Genomic DNA, 18,168 nt, shown 5'->3' with positions numbered 1-18,168 from the left:
CACTGCCACCCATCCACGGGAATTGGATTGAACCAGATTGGCTGACACCTTGACGGAGGAATCGGAAACCGGTTCCCCGCCCCGACGGGCTGCCAGGAATAAGAGTTTGTAATTTGCACAAAGTTAAAAACCAGCTCACCGCCGTCTCTCTTTTGCCCCAGCACAGTGCTCGAGGAGCTTACGGAGAGAGCTGAACCCTTGCCTTTGTCATTTATAATCTGGGGGTTCATTTGGGGTGTGGCTGGTGGCATCAACTTGATTGCCCAACCCCGAGGTCAGGGGGACTCCTGAGCCATCCCCCCAGCCACCTTCACCTTCGGTGTATTTATATTCCACGGATTACAATTTCCGCTAAACGGAAAAAAAATGCAGGGGAAGGGGGAAAACGGAGGGATAACGTTACTGAATAACGAAAGATGACATGGTGGGGGAGGATGGGGAGAGCGAGGCGCGGGGGCTTTGTGCAGAGCAGGATGGGCCTGGTGTGCTGCATAAAAAAAGCCTTAAATTGCCCCAGCATTAGACAAGACACGAGTCTTTTCGCCCGTGGTGTGGATGATTTTTGGGGTGCTGGATGTGGTCTGGGTAACCTCCAGCCTTCTCTCCGCCATGCCCCAACCTCAGGCAAGGCTTCTTGCCCAGAGCTACGGGCAGCCCGGCAGGCAGCGCTCTGCCCTACGGGTGCCACGGGGTGCTGGGAGTCACCCCAAAACCCTTCTCTATGCAGGAGCACCGACGCCAGCAAGCCTGGACCGTGCCATGTCAGCGAGCCGCCCTGCCGCCGCGAACTGGGGAGCGACCGGTCCTGCCCCACTGGCGAAGGCAACGGCCCCAGCGCCGCCAGGTCGAGCTGTGCTGGCTCAGCTGAGTGCCGACCAAGCCCACTTTTCCGGCTCTTGCCTTTTCCCTCTGTGCTTCCATTAGTTTCCAATAGGAAGGGCTTGGTGGGTTCCAACTGCCGAAGCCTGGGCGCTGGGCTTGCCAAGGGGGGCCCCCACGCTGGCAGGGCCCCCAGCCTCCCGCGCAGCAGCCGCCGAGTGCTGTAAAGAGGTAATTTTCACTAGATTTCCTCCGAGGCTTTGGCTTTGACTTACGACCCCCATTAGCAAGCGATAAATGACCTCCGGGCAGCTGTGATCCAGACCTAACAAGAGTTTAAAGTCTCAGCCACTCGCACGCCTGAGCCCTGGGGACCGCGACGTCCCTGGGCAGCGATGCTCCAGCAGGGCAGCTCATCCCTTGTGATGGCTTTCGCTGGTGGGCTCCGTCGCCAACCGTGCTCAGTCTCCTGCTGCGGAGCAGCTCCCCTCTGGACACCCGGTTTGGGGGGTTTCTTTGCAAAATGCTCATCCCAGAGCGTGGTGTTTGCCCCGCACCGTCCCTGCGACCCGGGGTGGTCACCTTGGCTGGCCACAAGCCCGTCTCTCCCTCAGCCGATGCTGCAAATCCCTGGCGTGCACCGCCACATCCTGGGGCAGGTTTCACTGGCTCAGCTCTGCCACTCGGCTTTGGGGGGCAAATACCCCCCTTTTTCAGGGGCCGTGCCAGGAGGGAGCGAGTTCAACCCTCTCCTGCAAAAAAACCCAGGCTACATCTCCAACGTGTTTCATTTTCCATTGCGCCACAGACCCCGGAGCCCCCAGCAGTTTTCTGCCGTTAAATTATTTCACGCGTTCCATTTATTTGCGAGCAGTTTGCCAAAGGCCTTTTTAAGCTTTGAATTTTTCAAAAGCCCTCACCACCCCCCCAGTCAAATGATCAAATCTGCCGTACCATTTACTTCCCTTCTCAGCCTGGAACAACGTTTTTTTTCCCCTTTCTTCTTCTCGGGTATAATTTAAGGGTTGAAGTAGCCTGGAGGGAATTAGCTGTAAATTCTTCCTAAGACAAATAAATTCAGTCCTCTAAGTTTCTATGTTTTTCAAGCTGTTGAGAGACGTTTTGGGTTTGTTTTACTTGAAATAATGATCGTGGCATATCTGACCCTCAGGCTGCGGCCAGCTCTAACCAAATAAATAGCTCTTATTAATTAAGGTTTATCCTTAACAAATAAAACCCCAATTTGATCTTGGCCGGCTGAATTAGCAAAAATAAACAACGGGTTCTCCGGGCGCTTGATGTGGATTTAACAAATTAACGCTGGGCCTTCATCAGGGAAGCCGCAGGGTGGTGGAGGCCTTTTACAGCCAAGAAATCCTTTGGAAAAACAATGTCTTTCGTTTCTCCCATGGTCTCTCTCGGTAAACATGTGGAGTCCCTTCATCCCTTTATATACTCGGGGGAAGCGGGGAGAGCTCCGGCGATGACGTCCGCCAGAGTTTCATGTGCAATTGTTTAACTTGTTCCTCTAAATCATGTGATGGGGAGGAAGCATTTCCCTGCGGATCGCGGCGAGCAGCGCCGGAGCAAAGCTCTCGGGTTTGGGAATCGCCCCTCTGTGGCGTCCACCCGCTCCGGCTCCTTTTTCTCCTGTAACCTTCAGCTGAGACACCCAACGGTTTGGGGGTGCGAGAGCAGCTGGGTGCAGCTGAACCCCCTTTCCAGGAGCTGCTGCCAGCACCGCCCTGTCTCGGGACGTGGCTGGGGACAGCCCGGGAGCCCCGGGGGGGTTTCACCCACCCACACTGGCGCTGGGCAATGAGGAGGGGTGGGAGGAGGGATGCTCTGCAGACCAAGGCGAGCCAGGGGCTCGTCCCCGCTCGTGGGCGCAGGCAGCATGGGGTTTGTCACAGAAGCGATGGTGTGAGCTGCCCACACCTCTGCAGGTCTTTAATCTCCCCACATCACCTTGGGAAGCCCTGGGGGGCTGAGAAACGGCTGGGAAGCTTCCCCTCCGTGTGTGCTGGGTCACCCAGCCACGGTGCCTTTCCTGCACCCACTGGTGAGCCAGGCCTGGGTGCAAGGGACCAACACAGCATCGCAGCTCGGGGGCAAAACCACATCGGCATAACTCCGTTTTCTGCGTGGTTTCACCCCGCTATCTGGGGGAGAAGCCCCTTGGGGCCGCCAACACCTGCCCCCAGGGTGCCGGTCCCGGCTTTGCTCAGCATCACGCTGCGAGGTCCAAACCCATCCCGGGAACAGGCACAGGGAAAGGGATCCCTGGGGAGCAGGGGCTGCCAGCCCCATCCCGGGCTCCCGCACTGCCGGGAGCGGGCTCCGACCTCCCCATCCCACCCCATGGCCGCTCCCTGCTCCCCCTCCAGCTCAGCCCCAGACTCGCGAAGACCCCGGGAATGCCGGAGGCTCTGGGGCAGGCGATTGAAGCCGGGGGGGGGGTCCAAATGTGCTGAGTCCGACGGAAACTTTCTCGACTAAAGTGGCGTACATGAAAAATTTAAGAGAGGGGCAAGTCTCAGCTACTGGAGAAACATTACAGCGAAATGTTTCCGAGGATGTTTCACCTCATTAATTGTGAAAAAACTGAAACGCTGACACGTTTTTACAGGCTGCCAGTTTTGCTGGGGGAAAAGTGTCTCCGTTAAAAAGGAGCAGCTAAAGCCTGGACCAAGAAAGAGGCCAAGGCTGTCCCGGGAGGGCCTTAGCCTGCGCTCACTGACAGGCAGCAGCAGACTGTTTTATGGTTATGGAGCTGCCGCCGCACCAGCCAGAAACCACCCAGCGCCGCGGTTCGCTGCCCGCAGCCGATTTTCAGGAGGATCCTGCCCGGCACTGCTGCGACCCCGGGGATGCTCCGTGTGCCGCCTGCACCCCCCGAGCCCAGGAGGCTTTTCCCTTTGTACCCCCAGAAGCTGCAATTGCTACTCGGCGGCGGTGCCGGGGATGCTGTGCGGTGTCCAAGCACCCATCGTGGCATGTCCGACCGAAAGCCTGAGCAAGCTGGGAAGGTCCTGGAGAGTCGGGAGCATCCCTGTATCCCAGCAGGGACGTGTCCAACCTGTGCTTACAACCCGACTGCAGCACCGCAGCCTTCTTCCAGCTCATTCTCATCTCTAGCGCAGCAAACGTGGCGGGAGCGTGGTGCTTAGCTGGGTTTTGGGACCAGAAGGAACCTGGGAAGGAGGAGCCCCGTGTTGCAGGGTGCTGCCCCTCTTAGGGACGGTCCCAGCGCAGCAGCAGCCACCGAGTCCACAGGCGAGAGCCGTGAGCGAATTCAAAGCGGCTCTCCAGCAAGCGCAGCAGTGATTTATCTGCCCCAAAACCCAAGCACACAAGAGGGACAAGATTAGGAGGTCACAGAGAGGAGGGCAGGAAGAGAGGAGATGAAGGAAGAAGGGGATGAAGAGAGAGGAACCAGACACCAGAGAAGCCAGGAGAGGACCGAGCCGGACCAGTCCTGTGCTGTGCTGCAGAGCGCCCTGAAAGCTGGTGAAATCCATGGGGCTGCAGTTGTCTGCAGCAGGTAAAGCTCCGCGGCTTTGTTGTGCCAAGCTCTCCCCGAACACTCCACAGCCCTTCCCACCACGCCGGAGGCTCCTGCAGCCCAGCTCGGCGCTCACCCCGCTGAGGCCAGGCCCCGGGAACGGCATTTTGGCACCGCCGGCTCCTGCGTCAGTGGAAGCGTTTAATGAATTAATTGCAGCCACATTCCCCGGAGGAGGAGGCAGGGTCGGTGGGATGCTGTCAAGCCTCGGGAAGGGGCTGGGGAGCATCTCTGGCCATGAAGCTCCGGCAGGCAAAGGCTGAGCAGTGTGAGAAATTCCCCCCACTCTTGCAGGCGGCTGGGGAAGATGGTGCCACCACCCGCATTTTACCTTGGGTGGGAACCACCTGCCCGGGCTCAGACCTTTGGAGGAGGGGACGTAGACAGACCCCGCTGCCAGCCTCGCCGGCTCCGGGATGCACCCCAGCACCTGGCCCCGACCCTGCGGCAGGACCCAGATCACAGAGCCTGGCACCGTCAGCATCCCCTGAAACCAACAGCTCCAGAAACAGCCTTTCAAGCCGCGCGGCGGGGGCTCAGCGAAGCCTCTGGCTGCGCTTTCCCAGCCGCCTGGCTCCCACGCACCCCGGGAGCCATTGTGCAGGGCCGCAGGGCTCCGACTGCCTGGCTGCGCCCGCCGACCGGTGGCACCGGCCCAGGGCACCCAGCCCGGGACACGGGGTGCCGAGCACATCCCTTGGGCTCAGTGATCTGCAAGAGAAAAAATTCCCTCCCAGGGCCGCGCCTGTGCGGCGGGTGAGCCCAGCCCGGCGAAGGGCTTTTCAGGAGCTGCCAAGAGCATCCCGTGCGCTCGGAGGGGGCTGCAGCCGCAGCCCGGCACAATGGGCTGTCCCAGCTCCAGCGCCGCCATCGCCTCCATCGTGTCCGGCCTCCGCTGGGACGGAGCCGCAAGAGGGGACAAGGCGGGGAACGAGCTGGGGTCTGCTCCCCGCCGCGTACCCCGGTTTTCCCCCTCGAGGGATGGCAGGAAAAGCCTCCCAGGAAAGGTCTGTTGTCTGCATGAGTTTGCCGGGGACGGTGGCACTGCGGCCGTCACCTCCGGGCATCGCGGTCGGCTTTGCACGGTCAGGGTCTGGCATCTTCCCTGCTCGTGGCAGGGGAACGTGTGGCTCATGGGGGTTCATTCCCTTCTGGGGTCCCCCTTTCTCTAGATGGGGCTGGGGCCACGCTAAGCCTCCAAAACTCATCTGTGATGGTGCTGGTCTGGGACATCCCCTGCAAATGCCAGAGGGAGAGGGCGAGACAGGATAGAGACAGGGACGTGGTGCGTGCTGTGCCACGGCTCCCGGCCGTGCCCAGGGATGCTCAGAGAGGCCACGTCAGGCCAAAGGCTCCTCGGCCGCACGCCATGGCTGTGGGGCTGGAGGTGGCCGGAGCCGCTTGTCCGGGCGAGCCGAAGCCCTCACGGCACAGGAAAAGGCACCGTGGTGGGTTCGAAGCGCTGAGCCGGGCCAAGCACAGAGCAGCACGGACCGACGGGGGAGCAGGAATTTTAATTTTGTTCTCCCACGGATCTGCAAGCCCCCGCGGTGGAGGCCCGGGGACCAACAAAAGGCGCTGGCTCTGCCCCAGCCGCCGGCAGCCGGGAGCCTCCCCGGTGAGGAGGCATTCACCGCGGGGTTTGGCTTCCATCACCTCCTCAGAGCTTCTCGTGGCGGGACGAGACCGGAGCTCGGGCTGTCCTGTGCCTTGCGCCGCTGCAGCACCCTGGGATGCCCATGGGGACAGAGCCCTCGCTTCGCCAGCACCGGTGATGCCGTGCGGGAAAATAGCTGAGCGCGGAGAGTGGCAGTGCCGGTGATGGTTGCCAGATGTGTGAACGGGCTTCTGCGGCGCAGCGGAACGGCCGGCCCGCGCCCCGCTGCCAAAATGCCGGGGTGTGGGTCAGCCCCGGGCACCAGAACAAGGGGGTCTGGGCAGAGGGGACGGCCACAGCGGCTGCCCACAGCAATCGGTGAGCGGGATGCCGGGATGGACAACGCCAGGACGGGCGATGCCAGGACAGACGGATCCCACCGTCCTGTGCCGGGGCTGAGCATGGCAGGTGCTGCTTCTCTCCCCATTCCACAAACGTTTTAGGCACCGTTTGGTGCATCCATGACACAGCCATGGCGGTGCCAGCACCTCTCACTCGCAGCCGCCTGACTAACAGGTTACACGGTTTCCCAGCAGGGCATGGGGCATGTGTAATTAATTAACACTAATGAGACTTGTGCAAGCGCCGGCCCTGAGAGCAGCACCCGCCTGCGTTTGCAAAGCTCCGCTGAAAACTCAGCTTTAACTGCAAAGTGAGTTTCTCTGGGGGGTTGGGAAGGGGATGGGGGACGGGATGATGGGTGCCTCAGAGCATCACGGTGTCAAGCGCTCGCTGGGACTTTCGCATTATGTTTAAAAAATAAAACTAATCAGCCAGGGCTGCACAGCAGGAACACTCTGTAGAGGGCTGGCTCCCAGCCAGGGACCCCTGCAATGGCAATCCCAGCCTTCCTCTCGCCCCCCTGCCCCCCCAAAAAGGTGGTTTCTTGAAATTTAATGAGCAAAAGCCCACAGCAAGCCAGCCCCCATGGCATCTGGCACTGAAACCCAAGCCCAGCCCGCCAGGTTAAAGCGCAGACCCCACTGCATCAGGGTGATTGCCAAGGAGGGGGAAGAGGACGGGCAGGGAACGAGGGGAACACCCACAGTGTCCCCTCCTGTCACCTCCTACCACCAGCTCAACTCCCCTCTCTTTTCTGAGGCCAACTGGGCGTTTTTCACACCCAGGCCAAGGTGCCATCGAGCACCCATTTTGTCACCGAGCACCGGCACCTGCCGAGAGCTCATCCCGCAGCCACCGGCCGGCGTCCCTGGCCGGGCGATGCTGGCACGTTTGGCCAGGGCGTGGGCTGGGCACAAGCCCCCGGCCGGGACCCCATCCCACCGCCGCTCCGAGGAGGACCCTCGTGGGTGCCTGCACGCACAGGCGTCCCGGAAACCCTCGCCAGCGAGCAGCATCGCTGTCCTCCGGTCTGGTTTTCATTTGAGGTCGGTGGCCTCTCGCCAAATTTATTGTAAAACATTCATTTTAATAAGTGGCTCGTATCTTTTTTTTTTAACCCCCCAAACCCAGCCCGGTTAACTGTTTCCAGGTTAAAGCGGAGACGTGCGTGGTGAGGATGGCAGGGATGGTGGGGATGGCAGGGATAGGGTGGCAGGTAGGTTGCTGGGGGCAGGTGCTGGCCGTGGGGAGGACACCGGGGAACACCTCGGAGATGCCAGGGTGGTGGCAGCTGCATCAAGGACCCACTTCTGCAAAGCCCGGCGGCGCTGAGACCCTCACCCTCAGCACCCCAAGCCTTCCCCCTTTCCAGGTCCCTGGGGAGCCCAAGCACCATTTCACGGCGCTGGGGAGCCCAGCCCCAGCACCAGACTGGCTGAGACCCCAAAACCCAGCCAGGAGTAAAGTGAGGGGCACATTGGCACCAGTGTTTGGGGTCCCGGGGTGCGGGTAGGGGACCTCTGGGCACTCTCATACAAATCTCATTAAAACTTAACCCCCGATGGGTAACCGGGCCACGCCGAGCAGCGAAGGGCTTTGCAAAGTGGACGGTGCCTGGTAGTTTAGTTTCAACATTTGTTTTAAGTTTTATAAACCTCTAATACTAATAGAAATGCTTCAGTGTCTTTTAATTTAAATGAAAACAGTAATTTTTTTGAATTTAAAAAATTCCCCAGAGGTATTCACAACCCCCAAATTACAGCCACGCGGCTGGCCCAGCCAAGAAAGTGAAATCGGTGAGGAAGGAGCATGGCGGCCGCCCCAGCCCGCGCCGAGCCCAGCACGGCCCCAAGCAACGCCGCACCAGTGGCCGTCCCCGTGTCACCATGTCCCCTCCACAGCACCCCGTGGATGCTTTCCTGGGGATGTGGGATCCCAGTCCGCAGGGCAACCAGCCCCCCCCACGGCTGTCCCTGGCAGGGCGGCATCCTTCTGTCTTTCCTGCCGTCCTTCTGTCCTTCCTTTTTCACCCTTCCCTCTCCCAGCCTCTCCCTTCCTCCTCTCTTTCCCTCTCCTGCACCCGGATCAGTCCAGGCTCTTTGCTCCCCTCGTCCCCGTCCAGCGCTGCGTGCGGGGTCCCCCCCCGTGCTCCCCTGCAGCTTCCCTGCTGCTCCCACCCCAACACGCCCCTGCAGCAAGGCAAACCCCCCCCCAGCCCCTGCAATGCGCTGCGGGGCTCGGGGTGCAGTGCAGCCCCCCCATGCATGCGCTGCAGGGCACTGTGCCGCTCGGGGTGCGATGCAAGCCTCCCCCCCCCCCCCACTGCCCCGTGAGAGCTGGGGTGCGGTGCCACCCACTCCCCATTAACGTGCTGCGCAAAGGGGCTGCAGTGCCCTGCACAGCTCGGGGTGCAATGCAGCCCCCCCACAAGCAGTGGGTGCAATGCAATGCCCCTGCATGACTCCAGGTACAACGCAACACTCCCCTCTCCCCCCAGCGCCCTGTGCAGCTCGGGGTGCAATGCAACCCCCCCCCCCCATTGCAATGCCTTGTACAACTTTGGGGTTCAAAGCAATCCTCACCCCACCCAAGCAACATGCTGCACGACCTGGGGTACAACGCAGTCCCCCTGCATGACTCGGGGTGCAATGCACCCCCCCACACACCCTGCAATGCCCTGTACATCTCGGGGTGCAATGCAACCCCCCCTCATAGACAGCTTGCAGTGCCCTATATGTCTTGGGGTGCAACACAACACCCCTCGTAGACAGCCTGCAACACCTTGTACATCTTGGGGTGCAATGCACCCCCACACACCCCCTGCAATGCCCTGTACATCTCAGGGTGCAATTCACACACCCCCCCCCCCTGCAATGCCTTATATATCTCGGGGTGCAACACAACCCCCCTCGTAGACAGCCTGCAATGCCCTGTACATCTTGGGGTGCAACATAACACCTCCCCAAACACACACCCTGCAATGCCCTGCACATCTCAGGGGGCAATGCGCACCCCCCCCACCCTGCAATGCCCTGTACATCTCAGGGGGCAATGTAACCCCTCCCTCATAGACAGCCTGCAATGCCCTGCACATCTTGGGGTGCAGCCCAACACCCCTTATAGACAGCCTGCAGTGCCCTGTACATCTCAGGGTGCAATGCACACACCCCCCCACCCTGCAATACCCTGTACATCTCAGGGGGCAATGCAGCCCCCCCTCATAGACAGCCCGCAATGCCCTGTACATCTTGGGGTGCAGCCCAACACCCCTCACAGACACCCGGCAATGCCCTGTACATCTCAGGGTGCAACGCAACCCCCCCCAAAGCCCCGCACGCCTCGGGGCGCAGCCCACAGCCCGGGACGGCACGACCCGCTGCAGCAACCCCTCTTGCTCCAGCTCCGTGCAGAGGCTGCTCCCCGCAGCCCCCCCCGGGCTGTGCCCCCCTCCCCAGCGCCCCGCTGCCATGTGCTCCCCGCAGCCCCCCGGCTCCCCGCCATGTGCACTCCGGTTTCCTCGCGTGTGAAGCCGGCAGCCTCTGGATGCCGTGGCGGGGAAGCGCGGCGCCTCCGCACATCTGGTTCAGCGCGCGAGCCTGGCGCCGGGCTTAGCCGCAGTCTCCATCCAGAGACACACAGGCTTTAATAGACTCGCGCAATTCTTCCTGATCTATCACTGAAGCCGCAGCTGAAAAGCTGCTTTATTATATTCACTCCAAAGGGCTGGGGGGGGGGGGGGATGAGGAGGGGAGGGGGCTGGTGGCTGGCGCTGCCGCTTTCTGATGGCTCCCAGCCCGCCCGGCGTCCCCCCAACCCCGGGAGCTGAGCTGGCCCCCCCGGCCCTGCCGCGGCTCCGGGGGCTGTTCGTCCCCCAGACCCGGGGTGAAGGAGCAGCGCCGCGGCTTCATTAGGCCTCCTGCTGCCGTTTGCACCCACGGATGGGGGTCTGTCCCCCTAACACCCCCAGAGGGGTGTCACTCCCCCGCAAGCTGGGGCAATTTCCCCCCAACCCCTCCGACATCAGCGTCTCATTTACCTCCCAACTCCCTTCTGTGGGATCCACAGCCGGAGCCGTCGGCACGGGCTGCCCCATGGGTGGGCACCGGACCTCCCCAGTGCCCCCAGCAGGTCCCAGCACTGGGACTGGTTTTCCCGAGGGAAGCACAGGGCAGGGAAGCGCCTGGTGAGGGATGCTGAGCACGGCCAGGGCTTCTCGTTATACCGTGGGAAGGCTGGAAAACATCGCCCGCAGCCACGCGTCCCTCGGGCGAACGCAAACGTTGGGAATGCCTCAAGGGTGAGGGTGTGATTTTTTCCTTTAATTCTCGGAAATTTGGGGGCATCCAGTGAAAAACAACCCAGTTCTGCAATGCCGGGGCAGCGCTGGCCAAGAGGCACTGGAAAGCCACCTTGAAAGCCCAAACCAGTCCTTGATCCCCAAGCGGGTTTGCATTCCCCATCCTCCCTGACCTGGCCGGGCATCGCTGGCCCCAGACGGGCACTGCAGCGGGGCAGGGGATGGCTGACGTTGCCCACCGCGCTTTCGCCTTTTCCCAATTGCTTTTTCCAGTCAGGAAAAAAAACCTGATTTGCATTAACCCTGATGAAAATCCTTGCCGAGTCCCAGCTCAGCCCAGCTACAACTCGCTGCCCCGGCGTTTTGAAGGATGCTCCGAGCCTTCTCGGTGGCTCAGGATCCCATCCTGGGAGGAAAACTCCTTCCAGCTGCTGCTGGCACCTCAGGGAGGGGACAGGGTGCCAGCCTGGGGACACCAAGCCTCTGCCAGCCCCAAAGCTCCCACGTCCCATCCTGCTTCCAACCTCATCCCTTTGGCTCAGTGACTTTGCAGCTCTGGGGGAATAATTCCGCGTGGCCGGAGGAGATCAGCCCCGGGAGAAGGGGTGATTGGCCCCGCTCCCTGGGAGACAGAAGGGTTTCTAACGAGGCAGCCTCAAAGCCCCAAATCATTTCATCAGCCTCCCAGCTACAGACACACGCCCAGGCTCTCTTAAAATGCTGATTCGTTGAAATTCACCCATCTTGGCTGCGTGGAGTTGAAATTTCATATTTTTCCTGTGAATCAGACCCGTTCCCTGAAATAACAGCCCAAAAGGAGAGGGGAAATAGTCTTGCACTGAGCTGTTCCTGGTCAGGCTAGACATAACAGCCCGGGGGGGGACAGGCAAGGTGTCCCCACGCCCCGGCACCCTCCTGGGCTGGGCACGGCCATGCCACGGAGCACATGGAGCTGCTGCTGGGGCTCCTGAGGGAGTGTGGCAAAGCCCCGTGTCCCCCCCGTACGTGGGACCCGCTCGCTGTCCCCTCCGGACCCTACTGAGCGGTGACTTTTGCAGCTCTGCCCCACGCTGGAAAGAGGGGTGGGAACCAGCATCCCCGCGGCAATGCTCTCCAGAAACCTGGCTCGCTGGGAATGCTGAGGGGGGAAAAACATCAGCAATGAGAACTGCGGGGTAAAAAGTGATTTTCCTGCCCTCCTGGCCCAGGCAAGACTGCTCTGGCTCTCGGGGTCCCCCAGCAAGGGGGTGGCCCATCTCCCCAGGCCCTGGGTTTGGGTTTTTTTCTCTTTTCGCTCTGGCAGCAGCTCCCCCAGCGCAGATGTGAGTGTGCTGGGACCCTGCAGAGCCCTGCAAACGCTGCAGAGAACATGCTGGTATTTCTTTCCTTGCACCCCCGGGGAGGGCTGCGAGTGAGCAGAGCTGCTTCCCTGGGGCTGCGAAAGCCCCCACTCCAACCCAGAGCCCCCCAGGCTGGGGTGGGGGGAGCCTGGAGCCCAGGTGGGGCTGTTCAACCCATTGGGGGCAAATTTTCCCCAAATTGGAGCCCAGGTGCCATGAGTCAATAAAAGCCTGACTGCAGCCCAGGGTGCAGAGCATCCTTGTGGAGCACAGGAAGGACTGGAAGGGTGAGTGGGTGTCACTATGGGAGGACTGGGATGGTGAGCGGGTGTCACCTGTTGGGGCTGGAGGGGACAGGGAAGCAGAGAGCAGTGGTAGCAGGGTGGGTCCCATCCCAGAAGCCCAGTGAGACCTGGGGGTCTCTCAGCCGTGACCCCCACCCCAGGGTCCCTCCCCGCCTGTGCCTGGCAGCGGTTTGTGCTGCTCTGGCTGGTTTTGGCAGGGCTGTGACCTTGCTTGGCCTCTTGTCCTGCCCACACCATGTGAAGAGCATCGCTCCCACCCACCCTGTGATTCTTGGATGGGCAAGACCTGGGGACCAGTTTCCCCCCACCTGTGGGACAGGGGACCCCCAGGCAGCCCACGTGCAGGACAGCAGGTCCTGTGGCAGTGATGCAGGGTGAGAGCCATGGTGGGGAGGCCTCCAGTTAGGGATGGGAAACCTGGCTGGAGGTGTCACACTGCAGTCTGGGGCTGTCCCCTGTCCCATGCAGCAACTCAGGAGGGTGCGGGGTGAGTCCCTCCCCATAGCCCTTTCTCTTTTGACTGGGATACACTGGGCTCCCTGCGAGCGGCTGGAAGCCGTCTGGGCGAGCTGGGACATGTCAGGCTCCTCATCCATCCCTCGCCTGTCACCAGCCTCGTGCTAAGTGCAAACAAATGTGGAGGGCCGGGAGGCGGGCTGGGGCGGGGAGCTCCCGCCCGGATTAATTGGTGCTTACTCAATACGTGCTGATGGATGCTGCACCCAGGACCTGCTAGCATCGGGCACAGGGCAAGTGCTTGTTTTGGGCACAAGGCTCAGCTGTGCTGTCCCCCCACCTTGGGGACCATCCCTACATAGACACAAACCCCTTGTCTTGGGGTCTGCAGCCCTCAAAGCCCCCCAGGGAGGGAGATGTCCCCAAGCAGGTGCTGGTGGGGACAGTGAAGGTGGCTTGTGGTCTCTGAGAACCATGGCTGTGCAAGGCTGGCTCTGGTCCCGGTGCCACCCAGCCCAGCTGTGCTGGCCTTACAAGGGCTGAGACAGCTCACCTTCCCCCCAGCACTGGATGCCACCATCCCCAGCTCTGCCACACAGGGACTGTCCCCACCAAGGGCCTCACAAGAGGTCTGCCAGCCCAGGAGGATGCTGTGGACAGGGGATCCTCTGCCCAGGCACCCTCAGCTGATGCTGTTTTAGGGAGCAGCAAGGGACCATGGGTGCTGTAAATCCCATGCCCCAGCCTTGCTGCCTGCCAGCAGGTCGTGTCCCACCCTGGTGCATCCCAACCTCATCCCCCAGGCTGGGGCAAACAGGTCCTGGGACCACCCTGAGCAGCTGGGACCCCTGCTGTCCCCTCCTTTGGGGGACAAAAGCATGAGAGCATCTCCTTGGAGAGCTGCAGCCGTGTCCAGAAGAGACTTCTCAAAGCCTCTTCCCCCAAATGAGGGCTGAGTCAGGGTCCCGACACCCCTGCCCCTTCCCGAACAGTCACTTGGAAACCATGGAAGGCCTCCTGGGCAGAGGGGCTTGGGGGATTTACAGCACTTTTGGGGCTGTGGAAGGCAGATGGGTGTTGGAGAGAGGGGTCTGCCGGGTCTGAGGTTACAGGGCAGGGGGACCTCGGCTGGCTCCCTGTCCCTGCTGGTCCCAGGGGTCTGCATTGCCCTGAGCCAGGCTCAGGGGGTTGGCCATGAGTTAATGATGCTGGTTTTAATTGCAGCTGAGCCATGTACGTGCACGGGTGTCCCAGGGAAAGCAAATCCCCATGGGTACCTTCCGGCCCTTTTTCGGCAGCATTATGTTACAGGGCTGCCTCCTGTCCCCAAGCTGTGTCCCCTGTCTGGTGGGACAAGCAGAATGGGAAGGCATAGAAATGCAGCCGAAATATGTGCTGCGAGCCAGGACCAGCACAGCTCCCAGGCTGGGCCACCATGGGGACATTGGCCAGGAAAGTGGCCAAGCCCTGGAAGAAGCTCAGAGATGCTTGGGGCAATCAGCCACTGCTTGACCCCAAAACAAGTCCCTTCCCCTTTTCCATGCTGTTACCAGGTCCTTGCCCCTCCCTGCCTTGCTTCCCCCTTTTCAACTGCCTTCGTTTACATAATTAAAACCAATTTGCTGTAACATCTCAATCCTCTCTGGTGCAGCCTCTCCTCTCGCTTCATCACTGCTCTGCTCAGCATCCGCACAGCCCCAGCATGGGCCGGAGGGTCCCGGGCGTGAGGAAGGGGCCCCAGGAGCTGTTCCACAAATGGGCTGCCCAGGGGCCACCACATCTCCCCATCCCATTGCCCGGTGCCACTGGCTGCAGCCAACGCGTGCCCGCCCCATGCCAGAGGGTCCCCTTGGAGGGGCCGCAGTCCTTCCTCCGAGCCCGGCTATGACAAAAGTGGCTCTTTCTGAGTTTTCAGCCCCGAAGCATCCGTCGGAGCCAGCGCCCGGCTCCCTCTCCCATCCCCAGGCGGCACCAAAAGTAAGTTCATTGTTTGAAAAGCCATCAGTCAGGGCCTGCTGGCTAAAATTACCCTCCTGCTTTATCATCTTGAGAACATTAAGGGCTGTTGTTAACAGATGTTTCGCGTTACACATTATTTGTTAGTCTAATGAAAGGAGGTGAACAAGCTTTCAAGACCTCAGAAGTTTTGCGGAAGGTTTTCGATGGGAGGCTGCTGCATCGCTCCAGGGGAGGATGAAGATGAGGATGAGGACCTTGCCATCCTGTTGGTGTTTTCCCACTCTTTCCTGGCTTGTGGGATTTCTGCCTCCTGATTTTTGGGTGCCATGAGAGCATCACATTGCACAGGTGATATTTGCACTCTTTTTCACGCAAGGATGCACTGGGTGCCCTTGGGCCAGTTTGGCGCTGGGGCCGAGGTGGGGGCTGAGCAGCCCCCTTGGCTGGAGAGGGAGGTGGGGATGGCTCTGGTCCTCAGTGCCAGCGGGAAGGGATGTGCCAGCCCTGCAAGGGGCTCATGGAGGGGTTGCTCTCGGAGCAGAGGTGTGCCCAGGGCCCCGGACATGGGGCTGCCCCCAGCCACCCTACCCAGCTGGGAGGGCTGTGGGACCAGGGGTGGTAGGTGAGGGCAGGGAGGAATTGAAATTCTCTCTGCAAAGAATAAAACCCTGCCCTGAGCTTCTCTGGCTCTGCCAGGCTCGGGAACAGAAGCTGCCTCCTGCTGTGGCCGCCCGGGGAAGGGGAGTGGGTTTCGTTGAGGTTGAAGTCTGCTGAGCACAGCCTAAAGCATCTCCCTGCCAGCGTGGCCCCCCCGGACCACAGTGAGCCCTGCCCGGCAGACGGGGTGCTGGCAGGCTCGGGGCTGCTTTTCCTCCAACCCCTGGCACAGTGACCCCGATAACGGCTTCCCGGCCGGAGCGCAGAGCCGCATCCTGCAGAGACACTCGGGTACCGGGGTCTGTTTTGATAATATACTCGCTGCCACCGACCTGTGGGGCTCCAAACTTCCATGTGGTGGAAAAAAACCCCATGACGGTGAAGAGGGAGACCAGAGAAAACTGAGAGGCTGTTCGACTTCAGGATGCCAATAAAAGATAACGTTACCAGTAAAAGTTCCTCTGCTGTCATCACGCTGATACCGAAAGCATTGCAGATGTGTAGCAAAAGGCTGATGCTCGCCACGGCAGGGCGTTTGCCCGGTATTTCACGTCTCCCCATCTCAATTTTGGAAACAGCATCCCAGCTGAGGCAGCAGCAGTGGGTAACGGCTCTCACAAGTCGGGGTTTGCGTGCAAACGGGTTTTCTTCTCTTCCTTCTCTTCTTGCTCACTGCTCTCAGCTTCATCGCTTTGGTATTTCTCTCTCCAGGTGGGATCAGGGGGAGAAACATTTTCCACTCCTGGATGGGCTGTTGGAGCACCCCAGATGCTGATGGTGTCTTCACCACTGCAACTGCCTCAAAACAAACTCTAATGGGAAAAATCCCCCGTGGTCCAGTGGTGCTGGGATAGGTGGGCCAGGGCCACAGGGCCTCTGCCCCATGAGGAATGGGCTTTTAGGGTGAAAAATGGGATTGTGGGGATCAGCCAGCCCTTTTGCCCCTCTCTTGGGTATTTGCATCACCCCAGTCTCCACAGAGCCTCTTTAGGGTGCATTAGGAGCTCGGCAGGGTGGTAGTTTCTGTGCTGTTTTGCAAATGGCCCCGTGAGGTGAGCTGGCTGCTGCAGGCTGGGCTGGGTGTCTGAAAGCGGCGCTGACCCCGCACAGCGTACTGTCCCCCCGTATGGTCCCATCAGCAGGTGAAAACCTCCCCCCAGTCCCAAAGGCAACGCGAGAAGTACAAACAAAACCCGAGGGAAGGGGCGTGAGGGTGGAAAATAACACTGAAAATACCAGATACTACCCCAGAAAGCAGCACCCTGCTGCACCCAGGCCTCAGCATCCCAGGCAGATGCAGGTGGGGGGGCTCGAGGGGAGGTTCTCTGTGGAGGAAGGAGGCTGTGTGGGGAGTGGGATGTGGGTGGGAGAAAGATGGTGGGATGAGCAGGAGTACCCCGTGCAGTGGGGGGGTGATTCCCACCGGGAGCCCCTCACCGCAGGTCTGAGCAGCCTCTGGGGAGGGCTGAGCCCCCCCCCCCCCCCACCGGCACAGCTTCCCGGGTGGGCTGCGCGCCCAGGGCAGGCCATCAGCACCCCAGGGCTGCACCCTGGGGGCCGCAGGAAACAAGCGCAGCTGGGGGGCAGGCTTGGGGGGTGTCACCCCCTCCAGGGTCCCCTCAGGGTGGGCACCACGACCCGGGCCGTGGGGGGATGTGGGGAGGCTGCACCTCCACCCCACACTGTCTCCCCTCTCCTTCTCCATCCCATCTCCGCGCCCCGAGGGGGCACCCGGCTCCGGGAGGGGGGGGGGGGGGGGTTGGGGGCTGTCGAGTGCCCCCGGACCGGGGCTTTGCGCAGGGATGGGGCGAATCCTCCTCGTCTCCCCCCCCCGTCATCCCCGGGCACCGGGGCCGGCGGAGCGGCGCGGAGGGATGCACGGAGCTCCCGGGGCTGTCCCGTTAACAACGCGTCTCCTGCCAGGACCGAGCGCCGCGGAGCCGGGTCCCGGGCCGACCCCCGTCCCCTCTCCCAGCCCCGGCTGTGTCCCCGCTGCTGCCGGTGCCACCGGCCCGGAGAGACCCCGCCGCGTCCCGGTACCCCCCGGCCCGCAAACCGAGGCGGGGAACCCCGGGGGAAGGGGGGGGGGACCCCGCAGGCCGCGCAGCCCCGGGACGCACCGGCTGCCCGGGCCCGTCCCGCACCCGGGCCCTCCCCTCGGTGCGGGGTCCCCGTGCCCCCCTGTCCCTGGTGCGGGTCCCCGTCCCCCGGTGCGGGTCCCCTTCCCCCGGCGCGGCGATGTCCCTCTGCCCCAGCCGTCGGGGTGTCGGCACCCCCGCGGCTCACCTCGACGGGGGTCCCCCCTCGCCTCCCCCCGGTTCCCCCCACCCCTCTGCGGGGGGGACACCGACCCCCCCCCCTCCTTTTTGTCCGCGGTGCCCGGCGCTGCGCGCGGGCCACCGGCTCCGCAGCCCGACCCCGGGGCGGTGGGGTGGGGGGGAAAGGGACGGCGGGGACCCCCCCTCCATCCCCCATAGCCAAAGCTGCCCCAAACCGGGGGGAGCCGTCCCGGGGCGGCGGGACTCACCGTCCTGGGGAGCTGCTTCGCTGCCGCTGCTCCCTCCCGACGGCTCCGGCATGGCCTTGCCGCTACCGGCGGGGGGGGGACCGGCCGGGGGGGTCCCGTTCATGCCGGCCGCTACCTCCTCCAGGTCGAGGAGGTGGCTCACGCTGAAGTTTTTTCGGCTTTGAGGATTTTCGGGCGGCTCCGGGCCTCGCACGGCGCTGGGGGCGAACGGCTTGTCCATGGCGAAGGCTGGCGGCGAGTCCAT

The 18,168-nt window shown here is 61.8% G+C and overlaps 2 protein-coding genes across 3 annotated transcripts in view; one reads left to right on the top strand and one right to left on the bottom strand.

Annotated features, from left to right (window-relative positions):
* PTGES (prostaglandin E synthase) overlaps nucleotides 1-1,913 on the top strand; it is a 24,906-nt gene extending 22,993 nt beyond the window's left edge. For both annotated transcript variants that reach the window (XM_075439117.1, XM_075439118.1), the window contains exon 5: nucleotides 728-1,913. In XM_075439117.1, the coding sequence (XP_075295232.1) occupies nucleotides 728-1,046 (319 nt within the window). In that variant the 3' untranslated portion in view covers nucleotides 1,047-1,913. The remainder of the gene's footprint in view (nucleotides 1-727) is intronic.
* PRRX2 (paired related homeobox 2) overlaps nucleotides 1-18,168 on the bottom strand; it is a 25,279-nt gene extending 7,111 nt beyond the window's left edge. The window contains exon 1 of the mRNA XM_075439122.1: nucleotides 17,925-18,168. Within this exon, the coding sequence (XP_075295237.1) occupies nucleotides 17,925-18,168 (244 nt within the window). The remainder of the gene's footprint in view (nucleotides 1-17,924) is intronic.

The sequence above is a fragment of the Opisthocomus hoazin genome, chromosome 19 (genome assembly GCF_030867145.1).
Source record: "Opisthocomus hoazin isolate bOpiHoa1 chromosome 19, bOpiHoa1.hap1, whole genome shotgun sequence".
Classification (NCBI taxonomy): domain Eukaryota; kingdom Metazoa; phylum Chordata; class Aves; order Opisthocomiformes; family Opisthocomidae; genus Opisthocomus; species Opisthocomus hoazin.
The sequence above is the reverse complement of the archived record's forward strand: the minus strand, read 5'-3'. Positions and strand labels throughout refer to the sequence as shown.